Raw genomic sequence first — 21,176 nt, forward strand, 5'->3', positions numbered from 1 at the left:
GAATTCCACTAGATTCAATGATATTATTCACTATTCATGAAAGCATCTGTCTTTTCAGAGCATGTAAGGATGTAGATTTGCTGCTTTTGTTATTACAAGGTTCATTTTGTTCTGGCTGCATCTTTTATTTAGGCAAATTAAGTTGGAGATGGATCAGTACAAGAATGAACTTACTGTTATGGAAAAAGAAGTAGTACAATTAAAACGAGATGCTGAAGACAAAGCAATGCAAATAAATCAATTGGATGTCACTTTGAAAGAAGCACAATCAGAGCTCAATGAAAAGACAAATGAGGGTAATTTAGCTATTTTGTTTTCCAGGCTTCCTTTAATCACGCTGTTTCTCTGTGTATTAGGTTTGATATTTTCCCTTTTTATTATTAAGTACAAGCAAGTCAGAATATGATAGTTTTGAGGGTTTTCCATAGTCATATTTTTAAATTTGTCGGTAATTCTGTAGTTAAAGATAAACAAACAAGCCACTGACTTATTTTCAAGGGGTTTCTGCAAATTCTCTTTTTTGTGGGTATACCTTTACCCTATGTGAAATGACTAAGCAGATTTGCCTCTGTAAACTGGCAATGCAGATCCTTAATATGGTAATCAAACAAGACACACAAATTTAACAAAGTTGTAATGCCATTCATGAAAATTCATCTAATTTAAAAGAAAAAAAAAACACAAGAGCTTGTGGAAATAAACTTTCTAACCACTCCTCTTCCATTTATTTTTACCGTTCTTTTAAACTGGAGGCTTACTAGCAATTCTGTTAGCATTTTTTGTAGCAGTGTATATTCATTTACTATATTGTCTCTCTCTTTTCTCATTGGCAAAATGTTTTAGATGCATACTCAAATTTCAAGTCTATTATAGATTGTGAACTGAATAGAAAACAGTGAAGACTTAAGTGCCATGAATGGGTGGTTGTATAATTTCATTGTCTTTCTAGATTTTCCTAAAAATAGTGATACTGAAAATCGGTTACAGCTACCAGTGCTAATAGACAATGGTGTTCATAAAGAGCCTGACTTACTGATGATTCAACACTTTGATTTGATTTGTTTTGTGTGTGTGTCTGTAAAACAGTGAATGATTTAGAAGATAAGCTGCTTCAAAGTGAGACTTGCCACAGGGAAGCATTACAGAAAATAGTAGAACTAGAATCTGCATTACAGAATGCCAATGAAGAATTAAAAATCACTTTAACACAAGTTCAGGAATTGCAAGAAGCATTACAGAACGCACAGTCCTTTCTAGAAGAGAAACATGTTGCTGTCATGAATCTAACAGCTGAGCTCAGGTAAGCTGCTATCTTTTCTATCACGAAAACTCAGTTACATTATTGTTTGCTTAGGAATAGCATGTAGTTTGGATGGTCTTTTTAAAATCTTTTTAGCAGCTGTCTGTAATCATTAGGTGGTTTGTGGCTGTAGGATAACATGGTGCAGTAGCTTCTCAGCTCACTCGTAATTTCTAAGTGGTGCTGAGTTCTTTTTTGCAAACTGTTTTAAAATCTGTTTAGATTTTTTTTGAATCCCAAATCTGTGGAAATGATAGTAAGAGGTATAAATTTCTTTTATAGGGAAATTTTCAATTTTACATTCTGACCATAAATTAGTGATACCTTTATTTACTATTTTTTTTCAACAATATGTTGTCCTGATAACCAGTTAAATACATTGAATAATGAAGTTATTGGGAGATCTCCACAAGGAAACTATCACAATTACTCTATTTGGGTTTGTCTTTCCAATCAGTAGATTCACACTTTAAAGTAACCTGGCTTTAAGCAATAGATGTGATGTTTTTCCAGCTGAAATTCAATTGCTTGAAGCTAAGCAATTGAATGTGCATTAAGCAGTTAAACGTATGTGAATTTCAGGTATTGCAAGGGAGAAATTGAAGACAAAAAGCAAGAGCTGCTTGACATGGACCAAGCACTGAAAGAAAGGAATTGGGAACTGAAACAAAGAGCAGCTCAGGTTAGATCGTTTTTAAGTACGTTACTGACAGCTGTTCCTATTATGTAGTATTAAGATACTTTATGAAAAATATACTAGATTTAATTGTGTTAACATATCATTCCAAACTGTACTGCTAAGCTAGCCATAGTATTGACTATAAAACTTGCTGTATCTTCCTGAAGCCTTATGGCAACAGGAAAGATCAGGTTGTGCTCCCCTAAAGGGGCACAAACTATTATTTTCATAGAACAGAAGCCTCATGTAAACCCATCCCATAATTCTTTTAGTAATAAAGTTGCAGGACAACTGTTGACATATTGATTTTTGATAAAAGGGAGGAAAGATCTGCACTGAAGTGTGCCTTGAGATGATAGATTCCTTTCCTGGTTTTCACTGGATCATATTTAATTAGATCTAAAGCAATCTCTAAATATAAAACAGCATATTTACTGTGAAGAAATTTCTGTATCTCACATGAAATATTTTCAGTCTTTTGATTTGGCTTCAGCATTTGGTACTCCTTGTGGAAAAGCTATTATTTTGTCACTTACAATTAGCCCGTAGCCTTCTAATTGCTACTTCCTGCAAGAATTAACAGCTTGTGTATCCAAGAATATTTGAGGTGCAAAAAAAATACATCTGTAGAAGGAACTGAGACTGTAACGAGGTCAGATCTTCCAGTATATTCTTGTCACAGCACCCTGTGAGCTGCTCTGGGAGTTCACCAAAGCGACAGAATTAACTTATGTATCTTGCTTTGGCAAAAATTGGCACTTTCTAACATGATGGACAAGTATAATGAACTACTAATTAAATTCAGATTAAACTGAATTACATTAAACTTGGTTTGTATTCTGTGTATCTGATGACCAAATGTGTTCTGTTAGGGACTTTTTTTTTCCCCCAATTTTCCACTTTGCTCTTTGTGTTTTGCCCCTGGTTTTCAAATGAGGTAGCTAGGGTGCATTTTTATTTTGACTGCTTGGAAGAATATTTCTGAGACTACAAGAGTTTAGTTTAATTCCTTTTGCTATCATATTTTGTAATGTTGCTGCTTAAATTCTGCATAGTAGTTCAAAATAATGTCTCCTTTTTTCCTGTTTTATATCTAGATTACACAGTTGGATATGACAGTTCGTGAGCATAGGGGAGAAATGGAACAACAAATAATTCAATTAGAGAGCAATTTAGAGAAATCTGAGTTAGAAGTTAAGGAATGCAATAAACAGGTAATTCTTGCTTTAAAACACAGTTTCCCTAGCAAAGGGCAAATGATTATATAAGAATGTCTGGTTCTGGAACACAAAAGCTGGCCAGCTTTAACCTGGAAGAGAATACTGGTGCTGTATTGTAGGGAAGGAAAGAATACCTTAATATACTAGCAAAACTATTTTATTTGACAATTAAAACTATTACAGGGATATGACAGTGCAAAAATGAAAATGTGTCTTTCTACTTAATATGATAATTCCCAAACCGCTCTTCTAATATAGGAAAACATTAGCAAAATAAAATCAAAAATTAGCAAGGGATCCCAAAGTCAGTATTAATATTGGCAGTGTTTGTAAGGTTTTCTTAATTGTTCTGATTTCATTAAAATAAATGGCCTGATATTATTGCATTTTCTGTTCAGATTGAGAGCTTAGAGAACAAACTCCAGCATTCTAAAGATGAGCTTTGTGAAAAGGAGTTTGAAATACTCCAAAGAGATCAAGAAATAAATCAGCTGAAGAAGAAAATTGAAAGAAAGCAACAGAGCCTAGAAGCTCTTGAGAAGGTGAAATGCTCCTTGGATTTCAATCCCCTTCCCTTAGTAACTGTTACTGACAACGTACTGCACAATTTTTAGTACTTAGGCCCATGTGATTGTTTAATAAACAATGCAAGTAAAACAGCCTTCTCCCTAAAGATAAAAGCTTGCAAATACTGTGGAGTTATCTACTTAAATTCTTAAGTAGAGTTCATTTAAAACAAATTGTCAAATTTTTAACGCCATTACTGTAACTGCCTAGAAAGAACTGTACGGTGTCTCTTTAGAATAAGTGTCATTACTTCTCCCCATATAATTGTATTGTATATCCTGATTTTTGCTGGATCTTAATGCCCTAAAATTAAACCAGTTTAATGATTTAGAAGTTAGAAATTTATTGGCAGACTCTTGTCTGTTTTGTGAAGAAATTAAAATATTGATCATCTTCAGTAATCTGATGCTTTGGCTATGGAGATGGTCTTCCTTGAAATTAAATAAACAATTGATCATTGTTCATCCTAATATCTGATCTAAATCTACCTTGTTTTAATTTAAAGTCATTACTCCTTGTCCTATCACTACATCCCCTGACAAAGAGTCCTTCCCCAGCTTTCCTGCAGGCCCCCTTTAGGCACTGGAAAGCCACTATAAGGTCTCTGCAGAGCCTTCTCTTCTCTAGGCTGAACAACCCCAGCTCTCTCAGCCTGTCCCCATAGAAGAGGTGCTCATCTTGGTGTGGCCCTCCTCTGGACTCATTCTGTATCAATGATACTGTGTGATGAGAGCTTCTTGTGTCTTAAATATTTAGATGTAGAGCTTAGTGATATGGTTTAGTGGAGGACTTGTTAGTGTTAGGTCAGAGGTTGGACTCTGTGATCTTGGAGGTCTCTTCCAACCTAGATGATTCTGTGATTCTGTGAAATATTTATCTTGTGGAAATAATTGCATCAGAGGAGTACTGAGAGCTAGTGTGCTCTTAGGAGCTCAAGAGGTGTGGTGGTGGTTTTCTTTTTTGTACAGTGAGTTGAAGCATACAGATGAAATAGAAAATAGCTAACTTTATGAATTATACAAATACTTGTGTTCAGACATATATGAGATGCTAATGAATAGGTGTTAAAATAAGCTTTTTATGAATGTGTTAATGTATATAAATCAACAAGTTTTGTTACGTCTTCCTTTTAAATATCTGTGTTGGCTGCTATGACATGACACAGAACTTAGATGACAGATCTGCGGTCTTTTAGAGTCTATTATATTTATAGAGTCTATATATTTATATTATTTTTATATTGATACAAATGTTATGGTTTTGGGACTTTGTGTTTGATGGGAGTTTGGCTTGGTGGTATTTTTTCTTTCCTTGCTGCTGGTTTTTCCCCTTTTGAAAGAAAAGAATGAATGCAGAATGTTTTGGGATTTTTTATTTGTTTGTTTTTTCTTTTGAGATCTGTTGTTGTTTACCTGTTACAGACAGTGAAAAAACAGGGGAATTGCATTGGAGACCAGTACAAAGAAGCATTAGATTTGGGTCAGCAATTGAAGCTAGAACGAGAACAGCTGCAGCACACTCACTCAGAATTGGTGGAGACTCGTCGAATGTTAGTTCAGGCCCAAAGAGAAGCAGACAGGCTCTCGCATGAATTGGAAGAACTAAACTATCTGTCCCAAGAAAAGGTGACTGAATGTTTCAACATTTCAACTCAGAATATACATTCAGTAGTAGTAGAATTAGGTATTAAAAAACTTTTTTTTTTTTTGGAAAGGATGCATTTGTTTAGGGCTTAAAGTTTGTAATATGCATATTGTAGTTCTGTTTTGAACTCCCACTCTGTGGGAGTGTCCAAATTCTGTTTTCCCTTGCATTTCACAGTAATTAGTAGCTTCCTTCTTTTCAGTTCTGAAAAGAGAAAATTTCATTTTTTTTCTAGGTAATAATGGACAGAAGAAATGCCCAGATTTAAAAATGAAATCGCTGCCAGTGTTTTTTGTTATTACTTACCAGAGTTAACCAAGCTTTTCACCAAAAAGTGGTATTTCCTTTGGTATAGGGAACAGAAAGGGGAAATAGCTGGTATATTTCCATAACTAAATATCTGCAAGGAACTAGACTAAATCAGAACTCACACAGTAGCTGTCTGCCCATTGTCTTTCCTCTTTCTAGTACACAGGTCAGACCCAACTGCAGTTCCTGTTTTCCTTTGAAGACAGCTACTCCTCCTGTAACACCAGTTATGAAAAAAGAAAATTAGAAAGAAAATGAGAGAACATTGTAGGTTAGGAGGGAGCATTCATTTGTGAAAGTGTACTTTTGTCTTTGCCAGTTTTCAATATCTAGAAACATAGTGCTGCAGCTATGTGGTCCTGTCTAAGCTTTGGAAGAGTGTTCTCATTCAGAGATTTTTTTAAAAAATAATTTATGAAAGCAACTTCATTACCATCTATCTCAGGTAATCATTTCCTGTTTGTGCAATCTCTAGAAAACATTCTAGATTCTGAAGTTTCTTGCTTGACCTGTGTAACTACGTTAATGGCAAGCAAACTCCCTCTTACTTAAAGGAGTATGACTCTGCCAGTGTTATTGAGTAGGCTTATGTTTGGCTTATGAGCTAAACAAGAAGGTAGCAGCACCTTGATGACTACCATGTTCTAGGCCTTGTCCTAATGTTGATTCCATACGAAGAAAGAAGGAAATGGGTAACCTCATTGTGTTTCTTTGCAGAAAACAGAGAAACTGATTCACTTACGTCCTGTGATTTTTTTTCAGGTGGAAATAATGTTTTGTGTTTACAGTGTTTTTCAGGTACAGGCATGATTTATAGTATCTCTTACTGTCTTTCAGGAATCTCGTGCAAACCGTTTGGCAGAAGAACTGGGTGCTGCCCAAGTTCGTGAAGCTCAACTAGAAGTACAAATGCAATCTGAGATAAACAGGCTTTCTGCAGAAATATGTTCATTAAAAGATGCTTGTCAGAGAGAGGTAAGTGCTAGAACTGAAATTGCTCCTGCCATTTTGATTATGTTGTCTTTGTTATTCCTTGTCTCGGAATAAGACATCCGAGAAGTCTTCTGTCACTGAAGGTATTTGATCTGTGTTCTCGAGCATGGGGGCTTGGCTGTGTCCCACCTGGATATGAAGGTTCTTTCACTGCAGATTGAAGCAGTGTCAGTTCTTCCACCTTCTGTTAAAGGAGATGATTTAGAACAGTCAAGGACTGGACAAGAAAGGATCTCCTACCTAGTGCCTGAACAAATGCTGACTAAACGCTTCCTTCCCAGACAAAAAAAGTAGTCTGTTAAAAGAATACACATACACCTTCTTTTGAAGCAGTAGCCGATAGGCTTAGTCAGAACTGCTTTCAATCAACCACTTTTATTTGGACAGGGAGAAGGTAGGAGCCTCAAAGGCCATTTATGGCTTCTGGGTTTTTATGCATCAACTAGATTTCAAAGGTACCAGATCCTTGAGGAAGTATCTAGTTGTGTATGGAGTTACCTTCTAAAAATATAAGATCCACATTTAATCAAAAATAAATTCATATATGCAGGGATTATCCTCATGTCATGAAATGGCTAAGTCCTAAAAGAATGAATCCAGTGTATTACTGGACTCTTCAGACTCTCAGTGAGAATGATATAAATGCAATCAAGGATAGTTTCTTGTGATAATGTTGTGTCTTTCTCAAAGAAGTACACCTGGACAAAATTCTACACCAGATTAAAGTTGCAAAAATAAAAGTCAGAAGAAAAATGGCAATCCAAAGATGTAAGATAAATAGTCTATGAAGCTCATAACTCTAATGAGATTCTCTCTACTGTTTACCATTTATGCTGGGAAATGTTCTTTTTTTTTTTTTAAGAAACATTCTGTATAAAAAATGAGTACATTACAGAGGTTCTAGCTCCATTCAGAATATTATGTGGTTGCTTCTGTGTTTGAAAATGGTGTCTGTCATAATATCATGTAAGAGAAATCTTTCTACTTCAGTGATGTTTATGGCAGACTCACTGACCAATCTTCTACCTTTGTGCAAGTTCTAAAATGTCAATTACTAATGTATCTGGGGAAAGCGGTGGGGGTGGGTGTTAAGAGGGATGGTTATAGCCTCTCTCATTCTTAATACACAACTTTTCCTGCCTGTTACAGTGCAGGTTATAAATTGTTATCTGATTGTTTCCTTGCTGGATTGATTTCTCTCCTGGTCCACTCTTGCCCTTTTGAGATTCATAAAATAACCAGGGCACAGATTTTTCAGTTGACTCATTTTGTTTTTACTTTGCTTTAATCTGCGTTGAAGATCTTGTTACAACAGCACTCTCTGGGAAGTTGAAGTAACTTTCTTTTATTAAAAAGAAAAAAGATTTGACTTAATTTACAATGGTAGATGACTCTTATGACAAATTAACTTCTGTGGCCAAATTTCTTACTGAAGTGAGAAATAAAATTTTGTTAGTAACGATAATTGAAGTAAGAAAAAATTAAGTACTTTTTTTCTTCCTTAAATGTAAGTCTTTAACTTTTACAATGTTTTTGGCATATTTCTTAAACTTGAGAAGTGTGCTCATCCGAACGACCAAGCAAAAAGGCAGATACCAACACAACACCAAAAATTTGGTTCTTATCATCTAAGTGGACAGTTGCAACAGATGAAGCGAGATTTAGAAGAGGCTCAAGATACTGTTACTAATGTGCAACAACAACTTCAGGTTAGAGATGAAATGTTTCATGCTGCAAGTGAAGCATTGCTTGAGGTAAGTTGACTTAACTAGCCATTATACGTAAAGCATCTAAGGCGATTTTTGCACACAAAAACAATTACAGGATCTTTAACCAAGAGAATTGAACAAAGTGAATTACCCAGTTCTGGTTTTGCGTTACTTGCTTTTGCTTTATTTGTAATAATTATTGAGAAACTAGAAATAACTAAAATGCATGTAAATTTAGGCCTGTAAGGCTTAAAAAAAGTTCATCTTTCCCAGCCTCCTGTGTATTATAGAACTATAGAGGGTATTATAGAACTATAGAGGGCTTTTTTTTTGTTTTGTTATGTGAAAGACGTGGAAGGACAATAGGAGGATTCTGTGTCGTCTAAGACTTGAGTGTGTCACTTAGTCCCAATCCATTTTTGTATATCTATGCCTTTAGAGATTGATGTTTACATATATATATATATATATATAAAATTTTTTTTGCAAAAAGTGGTCTGTATAAAAGTGGTCATATAAAATGCAGAAAGCTATGAGGAAGATGAGACATCTAATACATGGTATAAATAATTAGAAGTATGTGTAATAGTCTTTCATTCATTAGCTCTAAGCTTATTATGTGCTACTTACAGATGTCTGTGTACTCCATTTATAGCATTCCCTTAAGAATAAGCATCTAGCTAATAGGGAATAGATGCAACATAATGGCTTTTATAGGTATAATTAACAGGAGCCACAGTATATTGTGATGTTACCAAATATTAGACTGGCTGATATGGGCCACAGTAATGGCTATTGTAAATGTAGCTGCTGTGAATCCTGTATGAGAGCAACCATTTTGTTGATCAGCTCATACTTCTGTTTTTTTTTTTTTATAAATGTACTGCCAAATAATTAAGTCCAGAATGCAAGCCTGTTCTTAAAGGAGGAGAAAAAGCCAAGCCCCTTAGAAATTAACAACAAAAAGCATACTATAACTGACCACGCATTTCTGTTTACTTTATAAAATCCAGAATATTTAACATTTATTTTAATAAGATTTTTTAAATAAGATGCTTTAATGGTAGAAATCATAGGCTTTTTTCCTTTCACATGGTGGAAGCACTTTGATACTGTCGATATGTTTTTTAAAAACACATCATGAATTTTTAGAATCTTAAGTTGTGAGGAACTGAAACGCAATAATCCAGTTCACAGAGAAACCTTAAGCCTTACACAGTGCAGTTATTTCAAAAGACAGTACTCCTTCAAATTCTACAATTTTGTGGAGAATTTGTATATTAATATTTCTTCTCAAAATACGCTGCATAATATTTTATTACACTTCTCTTAAAACTTAACATTGCTTACAAATTTTTCAACGTTTATTTATTTTGAAAGCAAATGCACTTCGGTTGACAGAACAGTAAACAGGAATGCAATAATAACTTAAGTCTAGGAGGCAGAATTTGAGAAAGAATCCATGGACTTGAGACCTGCACATAGTTGGCTTAATTTGTTAAGACAGATCTTCAAAATAAAAAGTAACATCTTAGGGTAAATTGAACTCGGAAGTTTGAAGTTTCTGATCAAAGATATTTTGTTGCAGGGGCAAGAACTATGAAGGAAGAAATGTTGGCTATTGGACAAGCAGTAACCCACGAATGCTGTTGCTGGCAACATAATAGTGCATTCAAAGAGGAAAGTTTAACGTTGTATTTGTAAATTATGAATGTATTTTTACTGATGCAAAAGCCTATCTTGCTTTTTCCAACGGTTTTTGAGATTATTGCCTTAAAAATTGACTTATTTTATTTTTCAGAAATAAAATTTATTTTTAAGTAACTTGAATTGTAGGAATTAAATTTCACCTCTAGTGTCATGTCGTCCCCTCTTCCCCCCCAGGATTTAAAATGATGTAGGTGTGTGGCACATCTATTAAGAGCAAAATGGTATTATCTTTCTATCAGTTTTTCTTTGGGAATAGTTTTTTGTTGTTCATTTGTTTGTCTTAAGATACTGTCCCTGTAACATTTTATGTTTATTAGAATGAACCTGTGTATAAGACATTTTAGGTCACTGATTTGGTCATTAATAGATGCTGGGAAAATCTATGTGCTTCACTCCAACCAGTGTCTTTCAGATGCAGAGATGTGTGGGACGGGGCCATAAGGCTTGACTGTTTCTTTACAAACTAAAACAGTTTTCCAGAAGTATTACACAATTTAGTATAAATGGCTAGTGACCACAGTCTTTAGCGCTTGTATTACATAAGTGCCAGAAACTGCAAATATGAGAGGCATAAATGTGAGTCTGATTAATGCAAGCATGATTTATGCGCATTAAGATATGAGATTGGTAGTTCAGAATATCCAGTTAGCAACGGCATTTAATGTAGAGCAGAGAAGAACAAAAATTAATGTAAGGCTTAAGCCTGAATGAGGTGTTTAGTGTTTTAAGAGTGTATCTCAGACAGAAAACAAAACAAAACAAAAAAACCTGTTGTATTTCAGAAACTCTGCAGGTGGAGGTGTGCTAACCTCCTTGGTAGCAGGTAGGTCAGTTTAACTAGTTATTCAAACATGCTCCAAGTCCAAATATTCTACTTCCAGTGGTTATACAAAATCAGGCACACACTTTGCAGCTGTTGTTAAGTTCAAGATACACTCATATGAAGTGTATATTTCTGCAGTTTCAGTGTATTTATTTTTCTATTATAAAAATAATGATGTAGCAAAAACTGCTGCTTACTTGGGGAAATTACTGTATGACGTATTTCAGAACAAGCTATCTGCTCCTCTACATAACACTAAATTAAAACCAGTAAAATTAATTTGACGAGCATAATTGAAAAAATATTATTTTTTTTCCTCTTGTTAAGCAGATCAGTTTGCCTTCAGGCTAGAAATCTGTGCATCAAACTTCAGACTGGTCTTTTGAAGCAAAGGAACATTAAAGCCCTTCAAACCAAGATTTCAAGGGGAAAATATATCCTATCTGTAATTACAGTTGCATCACCACACTAGTGGAATTCCACTAACGTAGTATTGCATGAAGCCTTGCTTGCCTCTCCTACATGCACTAAATATAAATGTGCATGGGCAGCAATAGCAATTTGCCTAATGGCTGAATCAGCTACACAGCATTTGCGGTAAAATCATGTATCTGAATACTAACTTCTTTGGTAAAGCCCTGGGTCAAACCTGATAAATAAGTAGAAACATAATTAAAATTTCTCATTAATTTTAGATGTTGTGTTGTTATTTCGCAGGTCTGAGAGGTTAATGATTTCATTTGTTTTACTGTCAACATTAGTTTGTCTGGAAAGCTAACATCATTTCAGTGAAGCATTTCTGTAGAGTTCTACTCTTTTGAGTTACTAACTAGTTTACATCTACACAAATCCTGGAAAACTAAGTTAATTCTTCTGAACTGTATTGTATTAACACGGGGTTATTGTCTCTTGGAAAACTTTTTTCTTTCAACTTGTCAGCTGGAGAATAGAAAACATTCAAAGACTTCAGTGATTGCAAGGATATAGTGAAGCTGGTCAGTTTAGTGTCTTTCTAGTTGTTCTTCACTGCTAGCATGCTTGCTCACTTTCCCTCTTCTTGTATGGGAACAGTGCCAAAAATAAATGTGAGAAATCTGTCTAAATAACTTGTCTCCTTCCAAATCGACAGCATACTTTTCAGTTTACTTTTTCTATAAAGCCCATTAGGACTTTTAGTTACAAACATGTCTATAGTAATAAGATATCAGGGAATAAATTCAAGCGCTGCTCTATTTCAAAAGGATGTGGAGGGTGCTGTAAGCATTGAAATTCTGAACACCTTTAGCAAAGGGATCGTATTTTGGGTATTTGTCATTAGTGTTGAGTCCAGCACTCACATCAGAGACTGGTTGTCTCTAGTGGCAGTTGTAATTGTGGCAAAGCTTTTTCTTCCAGTAATGTGCAAAATGATTATTTTACTATTTAAAAAATCATATGTAGTTTACAAATGTCTCATTTCAAAGGCTAATCAAGTTTTATATTAAATATTGTCCATATTGGTAATGCAGATTATAAGCTCATGTAGGAGCATCTGTTTCTGTTTTTGTCTAGTTGGAGATTATCCCTTAATCATGCAGGGTCCAGGTGTGCATTTTGGGATTTGTTGACTCAGGAAAGCTGCAGATTGCATTAAAGGCCAGTGACATTATACTGTAGCTGCATTTAGGTTGTTGTGCCTCTGACCAAGAACTCTTGCTTGAACCACACAGTGAAAAGGATGGCAAAAAGAAATGTCCTCATTACAGGTTGCTCCTCAGGAATTGGACTGGCCTTAGCTGTAAAAATGGCAAAAGATGAACAGAAAAGATTTAAAGGTAACAATATTTCTGTTATTTATCTTTATTTATATATATGTGTACGTTCTTCAATGCAATATTCTCTTCCCTCCCTCCATGATTTATCAGAGCTGACTGTATTCAATCTGGTGATTGCTTCCCGTTTAACCCCCTTCTACCATGCAAGAAAATGCAATACAGTGAAAATAGACTGCTTCCTGTAAGCAGATGGTATTTCTGTACCTGTATCAAAGCTGAACACCTACTTGAACTGATTACAAAATTAGATTACAAAAAAACCCCACCATAAATAGTTGAAAATGTCTGCAGTGTACTGCCTGGATATGCATTCACACAGTTAACTTTGCTTCTAGCTACTAAATTTTTGTTGAATGAAGCATGCATGCCAATTGGAAGACCAACAAAATTAATTTAGGAAAAGAATTCTTAAATTTACATTTTTTCCCTGAAGTGTGATTCATTATTCCAATGCTGTGCACCCATAAAAGTGTGAGAAAAGGACTGGGATTTCTTTCTGCTGCAAAATGGGATATTTGCTATGACTGAAAATGGATGGCAAAGTAAATACAGCAATCTGTAGAAAATCAGTTTCTCAAGCTTATTCTTACGGTATTTTACTGCCAAGTGGCTGGATGCAGATTCATAGTTTTTTGGGTAATTAGGGCATAAGAATGGTAAAACTAATTTCAAATTTGAGAAGTAGGTTGCACAAATGAACATTTTTTGCAATCTGAGGAACTAGCTGTCTTCCACTTTTTTTAATAAAGTTATGGTATTTCTGCTAAACATGTTGGCAGTGCTTTAAAAAAAAAATATCTATATTCCAATATTGTGTTTGGATATTAAAAATGACTCAGCAGCCTGACTTGGTACCCATTGCTTTAAATTTTGCTGATAGTAGTGTCTTCTCATGCCGCATGTTTTACATTGCGCATACTGGTTTAATTCTTCTTTTAGGTTCCTTGAAGGTTTCAGAACGAGATTCTGGAAAAATAGTGTCATATGCATTGAAAATAAGGTCTTTCTACTTCGAGTTTTTAACTGGGTTTTATCAATGATATTTAAGATATGAATGAAAAAAATATTGTTTAATATGTCTCTAACACTACCACAGAAAAGGTTTTATTTGTGACTAACTATTGCTTCTGACGTGTTGCAGTGTACGCCACAATGCGGAATCTGGCCAAGAAGGAGGCACTTGAGGAAGCTGCAGGTCGCAGGCTGGGCAAAACCCTGGAAATTAAACAACTGGATGTCTGTGATGAACAGTCCATTAAAACTTGTGTGAATAGTATCCCTGACAGAAGGATTGATGTCCTAGGCAAGTACAAGATGTGTATGCTGTGAACAGATAAGTTTTCTGTTTATCGTCTCTTCAAATACTCTGGAGAAGTTTCATTAGTGTATTTTTTTTAAATGATCAAATTAATAATAATTGCCTAATTTATTCATGATTCTTAAGGCTTTGTGCAGACGTGGATTAAATCTCACTGTGCTTCTCTTAAGCAGGGAAGCTTGTTTCTCCTATTTACAAAGGAGAAACTTGATCACAGAAAAGAAATGTCTTGGATAAGATGATGCAGTTTTTTAGTAAGTGTGAGAATAGGACTTTTGCCTAAATCTGTGTCTTCATGTACAACTTTCTACCCTATAGATGAAGCACAGCTCTGTTTATAATAAAGTAATGTTATAATAATAGTGTTGTTTACTAAGAAAGCAATAGCACTTGGTAATTAGCAAGTAAAAGAACAAATGCAAAGTAAGAGTACTTTAATTTTTTATTGAGAATTATAGTTCTACTGTGCAAATCATTTAGCAAGAAATTTTCTTGTACTGTTTTGCTAAAAATAAATAGTAATAGAAGAAAGATGCTTATATTCTCAGCAATGAAATCTCTAAGAGAAAATCAAGGACCTGTCTTCATTTTGAGAACTCATTAAAGAACCGTTTAAGAAAATTTGTCTGCAGTCTGTATTATGCTCCAATTTGACACGGTAGTTTTATTGCAGCATGCCAGTTTTATCAGTCATTGCCCACTTATAAACACCTGGGAGACACATGCACACACACAAAAAACAAACAAGTTTCTTTTTAAAGACGTGAATTTTTAAAGCAAAGAAAAACCTAAAAGGCATACTAAAATATGGCCTAGTTTAGCACCTTTTGGAATAGACTGAAGTCTTGTATTCATTGATATGGGCATTGACTGGAGCCTCTAACTTATGCTACTGAATGATGAACACATAATGATGATTCTTGGCTCATTTTCCTGTAATCCTTTTCTAATTTAAAGAAAAAGGACTGATCAGAAATAAATTGGTTAAAATGCAAAATATCAGGTAATTGGATTTTTTAATTGAATTAAAACCATAATTAATCAAAAAATAAAAATAGAGAAGTGTATTTGCAGAGCTTGACTAACACAATAATATCTTTTGTGTTTTAATCCTTTCTCTAAGGATTATTTAATCCCTAATCCTTATTTTACTTCTAAATGCTTTCCAGTAAAGATAAGCTAATGTTTAGGGATGTTATTGGTCACTGTTGTCTTCCATTTTGTGCAGTTAGCAATGCTGGAATGGGGCTTATTGGACCAATTGAATGTCAGACCATCGATGAAATGAAAACAGTGATGGATACCAACTTCTTTGGACTGGTTCGACTCCTGAAGGAGATTTTGCCTGACATGAAGAGGAGAAAGAGCGGGCATATAGTTATAATAAGCAGTGTTATGGGAATACAAGGCAAAGTGGTTTTTTTCTTTGTTTAATCTAAAAGTTCAGTATGTACAATCTAGAGCACACCTCTTTTTTTTTTTTTTTTTTCCCGAAAAAAATGTAGGAGTTAGCATATCTATTTATTGAGCTCTGTAATGCTAAAACTCCAAGAAGCATAGCATTTAGATCTGGTGTTTTATGTAACCCAGTAGTATGTTACTATGCACAACTACTCTCAAGATATTTTAACAACAAAAGCTGTGGAGTGAATTCTTTTTTCATGGGAGTAAGGCTATCAGTTTTAACTCACATTCTATTTTTTATTTTATTATTATTATTTTAATTACTAGAGATTACCTGGAAAACAGGATTTAGTAATATTACTTTTCACTTTCCTGTTGGAAAGGATTATGGGGACAGGCAAACACACTTGCTATGCTGTGTTAATGGGACAAACTCCAGTCATGTCCTGGACAACTGTACCATCTTTTGGTAAAGTTTCCCCTCATAAAGTTTCACAGAGCTAATTCTAGCAAAAAAATGATGTTTGACTCTGGTTTGACTGTATTTGTTTCAATTACTAAGGCACTGGCATTGATCTTAACCTGGATTATTCTGGTGAGCAAGTGTCCTAAAGCAAACTGCAAGTGTGGTTATTGGATTGCTGTACTGCCTTTTCCAAGTCATAGAATGGCTCAGATTGGAAGGGACCTTAAAGACCATTTAAGAGACACCTCCCTCTGGATGAGGTTACTCAGGGCCCCATCCAACCTGGTCTTGAACACCTCCAGAGATGGAGCATCCGCAGCTTCTCTGGACAACCTGTTCCAGGGCCTCACCACCCTCTGAGTGAAGAATTTCCTCCTGACCTCTAATTTAAATCTCCCCTCTTTTAGTTTAAAACCATTCCCCCTTGTCCTGTCATTATCTGACTGAGCAAAAAGTTGCTCTCCATCTTTTTTATAAGCTCCCTTTAAACATTGAAAAGCTGCAGTAAGGTCACTCTGGAGCCTTCTCCAGGCTGAACATCCCCAGCTCTCAGCCTGTCCCCATAGGAGAGGTGCTCCAATCCCCTGATCAACTCCATGGCCCTAAGCCCCTCAGATGCAAGATGGATCTCTTGCATAATCAAATCTGCTCAGTTTCTGTGTTTATCTCTAGCCTGCTCAAAGTCTTGTTGATAAATAGTGCAGGTGGTATTGTATGTATATACACTTATCCAGTAGACTATAGAATATTTAATAGCAGCCAGAGAGATCACAGTATCAGCTAGAAAGAGGAAAAGCATTAGGTTAGTCAAGCATGCTTTAGCATAAGGAATTTTGAGAACATATGCAAAAACAAACAAACAACCCAGCAGCATTTAATACTACTTAACTACTCATAATATTAAACTACTATTACTAATGAACTGTCTCATTAGACCAGTATCCACAAGGATTTTCTTAATGTATTTTCCCAGAATTTCTACAGTCTTGCTAGGAAAACAAGCGTTAAAACTAAACTACTTGCATGTTGAATATGATCGCATTCTCAGGCTGTTTTATTTGTACCATCAGGTATCTTATTTAATGATGTTTATGCTGCATCAAAGTTTGCGGTGGAAGGATTTTGCGAAAGTTTAGCTATACAAGCACTCAAGTTCAAACTGCAGTAAGTATCAATCCACAGGTGTAAATTACAGTTTAGACAGTTTTAAATATATTCAGAGTTACTGCACAAATGTTTAAAGCTTGCTGCTATTTAGGAGAAACAGACTGGGAAACCCATGGAAATCATACATCAAAAAAGGCATCGAAGTGTCCACAGTCTTCACACTACATAAGCAAGTAGTTTTGATACTAAAATAAACATCCTTATAGACAGTTAGAGGTTTTTAGGTTTGGATAAAATATACTCTATTTAATACTTCTGAAAACAGATTCTTGCATATAATATCATAGAAATAAAATTATAAAATAAACCTGTAATGTTTTCCTTTTAAAAGGATAATAGTCCTTTCTAGAGATCAAGATAAAAAAGGTCAAGGGCTCAAAGAGAGCATGTAGAAATTCATCAGAAAGGAACACAGGATGAGATTGCTATAAGGACAGGAGGTGGGAGGAAAGCAACAAGAATGCAGTACTATTTTTTAGTGTTTAAGACAGTATTTGAGAGAACGGTCCTGTTCGTTGTCTGTGGGACTTTAGTGTTTGATTTGTCACATATATTCACTTTGGTATAATTCTCCCACTGTTCTTTGAGTGAAGTCCAACAACTGTTAAACATCCCTTGCATCTCTGTATGCTTGAGTGTTTAGCTCCTATACAGCGGGAGAAGAGACAGCTGCTGTCATGGGATTACAGAGACAAAGCTGCCTCCAAACTTTGATTTTGCATAAATCTCTGAAAAGCCTGGAGAGATTTAAAATGAGTACTGTAATAATACAAAGCAAAAACAGAAAAAAGAAGGTTTAAAAAATGTAGTGTGCAGAATGTAGTACAGGAAAAGTTCAAGGTCCAGTGTGAAGAGTGATGCAGGAGAAAAGGCTTAAATTCCAGCAGCAGTTGGAATTCTGCTGCCAAGGTCAATAGTAGATTTAGTTCTAAAGAAGAGCCTGCCCAAAATTCAACCCTACGAAGAGGTCCTATCCCAAGGAGTGTTTTATTAGAAGTTGTGACTGGGGATAATTACTGCCTGAGAGTAGAAACAGAAAAGAGCTGACCAGTATCAAAATCAATTTTTCCATATTTGGCAGCAGCCAAATCAGTCTATCAACAGCAAAATTCTCAATATTTTGTTTTATATGGTATTGTAGGGGAGTCTTGAATTATGTAATACTGACAGCTTGACAAAGAAAATCCATGTTTTTGCAACTTTCATCTACTTCTAATATTATCATGAGAAAGCTATAGAAAATCTATGTAGGATTTTGTCCAGAGAATATATATTTTTTAATGATCCTGAAGTTATTTTTTCTTCGTATTTCTGAAATTCTTGCGGATAAATCATCTTCAGATTCTACAGCTGTGAGACAGCAGGTAGCAACTGTATTCACTTCCATATGAATTAAGTTGCTGTGCTTCCCTGAAATTTAAGCTCTACAGATCTTCTGGTCTATGAGGATGGGTAGGAGTTTCAATAATTCAATATTCATTGAATAAATTCAATAATGTGTTATTGATGACCTTGTCAAAATACAATGTTAACATTGCTTGCTAGCACATACTCAAGACTGCAATTCTTTAATGTACTTTTTAAAGAAGTATAGAGAGGTGTGTTTCCCATGAGGAGAATAGTCCGTAACCAGTATATCTTGGCTTTTGAACAGGTTAAGTCTGATTGAACCAGGCCCAGTGATTACAGAGTTTGAAAGAAAAGTGTTTGAAGATGGAATGAAAATGGATCTTTCAGCTGCAGATGAGGAAACAGCTGAGATGTTTACTAATATTTACCTTAAAAATTACAAACAAATTTTCCAGAGCCTGGGACAAAGTGCTGAGGATGTTGCAGAGGTAACCTACCAACAAATCTCTCCTCTTGTGTATTTTTAATTTAAGAATGCACTGGTCGGTTGGTGATTTTTTTTTTGTTTTGTTTTTTGTAGAAGTGTTAAGATTTAATTACATGGAATTTATGTAATTTAAAATAATTTTTAAAACCTTGAGAGAATTTCAAGTTTTAAACAAAATCAATAAGAACATTAGAAGAATGTTCGTTTTTCAATTTAAGACTACTGTGAACTGTAACTTACACGCGACTGTGGACACAGACCATCTAGTGAAGTCTGGGCTTTCTGCAGTGCTACCTTCTGTCTCTGCAGGGTTCCCACCTTTGGGAACCTTTGTTTCAAGCCTCTCTATCTCACTAATAATCCCTTCACTAATGCGAGGCTAATATGAAGTTCACTTGGCTACCCCACACCACCGAGGCATAATAGAAAATACCTGGACGTAGTTCCTGGTGTTTAGGGCTGTCTGCAGAAAGACAAGATTAGGCAAGATATGGAAGGGGATGACAATTTCAGATGCTGGCTACTAACGAGGAACTTTAAGTGTCAGTTGAAGCTTCCCTGATCTTGCTGCAAAGTGCACTGTTCTGATCCTTTTCCAGTCAACAGTAAGAGAAAGTATCTACCTATTGTGGGCCTACAGGGATAACTTTGGAGGACTATGCAGGATACTTAAGTGTAAAGTGCTATCATCATGGTGTAGATGAACAGAAATAGGACTATGAATAAATAAGTACTTCTGGCTTTAACGTTATTTTAAGAAAAAAATCTAATGAAATCTTCATAAAACTACATGCAGCATTTTACACAATTCTAAAACTTTATTCTTCCACTTTTCCTCTGCTTAACTGAAAACTAAATGTTTAATTTACTATTTTGATAAGGGTTCTTTAAAGATCTAATTTTTCTTTCTTGACAGCATACAGTAAAGATAATTCTTGCAGAAAACCCACCTTTTCGCCATCAGACCAACACCTTGTACACTCCGATGACAACTCTAAAATACGCAGATCCAAATGGAGATCTACCCATTGATATATTCTACAAAATGGTTTTCCATCATGACAAAATCTTCAGTGCAAGTCTTAACTTTATCAAATTGCTAAGGTGGAGAAGCAGAAAGAGCTTTGACCTGGGAAAACCCTCACAATAAGCATGAGATTGTGTAAACCGGAACATTTGTTATAGTTACTATTTTGTTAAATGTCTTCACTTATGATTTTATGTAAGCTCAAAGACATTAATCTCAATGCATTTATCTTGAACTTTAGGTTGCAGGACCTTAAAATTAAAATCCTCTTAACTATAGGTTTAGTCTGCTTAGTGCTCGCTTTTTAGAGATTTGTTTTCATGGAAACAAGCATTGACTAATTCTTAAGTATTTAATATTAAACTGTGATCCTTCACTTATTAGAATGTAACAACACAGACTGCGGTGTGTGCTGTATGTAAATTACTGATTCTTAACAACAGCTTTTTTTTACTTGAGTATAGTAGTCCTTCAATCGCAGTAGCATTCTCATTCAGGAATCAAGACTGTTTACTGATATTGTACCTGCAAGTCTAATCAATCTTAAAATGTCACAATTGGCACGTTTATTATTTCGACTTATCATTTCCTTAATGCTTCCTTTGCACGTGACAGTTACCCCTACCCTTATGCGCTACGGGCAGTAAGTTCTTAAAAAGGCACCTCCGCGTGGCAGCTCGTGGCGATGGGGCTGCTCAGGAGGAAGTAACCTCGGCGCATTCTCGGGGTCATTTCTCATCGGGGCGCTGTGACTTTATTTCCTGCTTACACAAAAGCCCCGCCTCGCGCGCAGCGCGGCACAGACCCAGACGCCAGGCACCACCCGGGACGCGGTACCCCCAGGGGCCCCTGGCCCAGGGAGCGCCGGGCGGGGCGCTGCGCCCCCCGCCCAGCCGCGTCTCCCCGGCGCTGCCACCTCACGTGACCCCGCCTCCCGCGGCGCCGCCGCTTCCGGTGCTCGCAGGGAAGGCAGGGGAGGAGGCGGGAGGCGGGCGGCGGAAGCGCGCTGCGGCTTCCGGCGGAAGCGGCGCCCCGCGCAGCCCGTAGTCGGACCGTTTCCGCCTCGCGGCCGCCCTCAGCGCCGGGCCGGCCGCTGCTGCCGGGGAGCGCAGCCGGGGGCGCCCAGCCCGGCCCAGCGGAGCGGGGCCCGCGTGGTCGTGCGGCCGCCCGCCCGCCGGCCGCTCCGGAG

At 36.2% G+C, this 21,176-nt stretch overlaps 2 protein-coding genes across 7 annotated transcripts in view; both read left to right on the plus strand.

The window, feature by feature from the left end:
• Positions 1-10,885, plus strand: part of CCDC18 (coiled-coil domain containing 18) — a 27,243-nt gene extending 16,358 nt beyond the window's left edge. For 3 of the 5 annotated variants that reach the window (XM_040565839.1, XM_040565840.1, XM_040565842.1), the window contains 9 exons: positions 133-296; positions 1,087-1,300; positions 1,883-1,982; positions 3,077-3,193; positions 3,598-3,741; positions 5,188-5,391; positions 6,557-6,694; positions 8,269-8,466; positions 10,010-10,885. In XM_040565839.1, coding sequence (XP_040421773.1) covers positions 133-296; positions 1,087-1,300; positions 1,883-1,982; positions 3,077-3,193; positions 3,598-3,741; positions 5,188-5,391; positions 6,557-6,694; positions 8,269-8,466; positions 10,010-10,024 — 1,294 coding nt within the window. In that variant the 3' untranslated portion in view covers positions 10,025-10,885. The remainder of the gene's footprint in view (positions 1-132; positions 297-1,086; positions 1,301-1,882; positions 1,983-3,076; positions 3,194-3,597; positions 3,742-5,187; positions 5,392-6,556; positions 6,695-8,268; positions 8,467-10,009) is intronic. The other 2 variants (XR_005822158.1, XM_040565841.1) reach the window with 2 other exon arrangements.
• Positions 10,819-21,133, plus strand: LOC121074142 (retinol dehydrogenase 8-like). 2 transcript variants are annotated; one of them, XM_040565844.1, is made up of 7 exons: positions 10,819-10,954; positions 12,700-12,768; positions 13,910-14,071; positions 15,315-15,494; positions 17,027-17,120; positions 18,778-18,961; positions 19,877-21,133. In XM_040565844.1, exons 2-7 carry the CDS (start codon positions 12,738-12,740, stop codon positions 20,108-20,110), a joined length of 885 nt encoding a protein of 294 aa, XP_040421778.1. In that variant the 5' UTR covers positions 10,819-10,954; positions 12,700-12,737; the 3' UTR covers positions 20,111-21,133. The 2 variants fall into 2 exon arrangements, with proteins under 2 accessions (XP_040421778.1, XP_040421777.1); XM_040565843.1 differs by lacking the exon at positions 10,819-10,954 and having other exon boundaries at positions 11,027-12,768.
• The last annotated feature ends 43 nt before the right edge of the window (positions 21,134-21,176 follow it).

The sequence above is a fragment of the Cygnus olor genome, chromosome 8, assembly GCF_009769625.2.
Source record: "Cygnus olor isolate bCygOlo1 chromosome 8, bCygOlo1.pri.v2, whole genome shotgun sequence".
Lineage (NCBI taxonomy): Eukaryota > Metazoa > Chordata > Aves > Anseriformes > Anatidae > Cygnus > Cygnus olor.

Excerpts from the sequence above, each read along its gene's own strand:
- LOC121074142 (XM_040565843.1), top strand. The coding sequence starts at position 12,672 with ATGGCAAAAAGAAATGTCCTCATTACAGGTTGCTCCTCAGGAATTGGA. Across the intron at positions 12,769-13,909 it reads TGAACAGAAAAGATTTAAAG|TGTACGCCACAATGCGGAAT; the intron begins GTAACAATATTT and ends GACGTGTTGCAG. Across the intron at positions 17,121-18,777 it reads GCACTCAAGTTCAAACTGCA|GTTAAGTCTGATTGAACCAG; the intron begins GTAAGTATCAAT and ends GCTTTTGAACAG.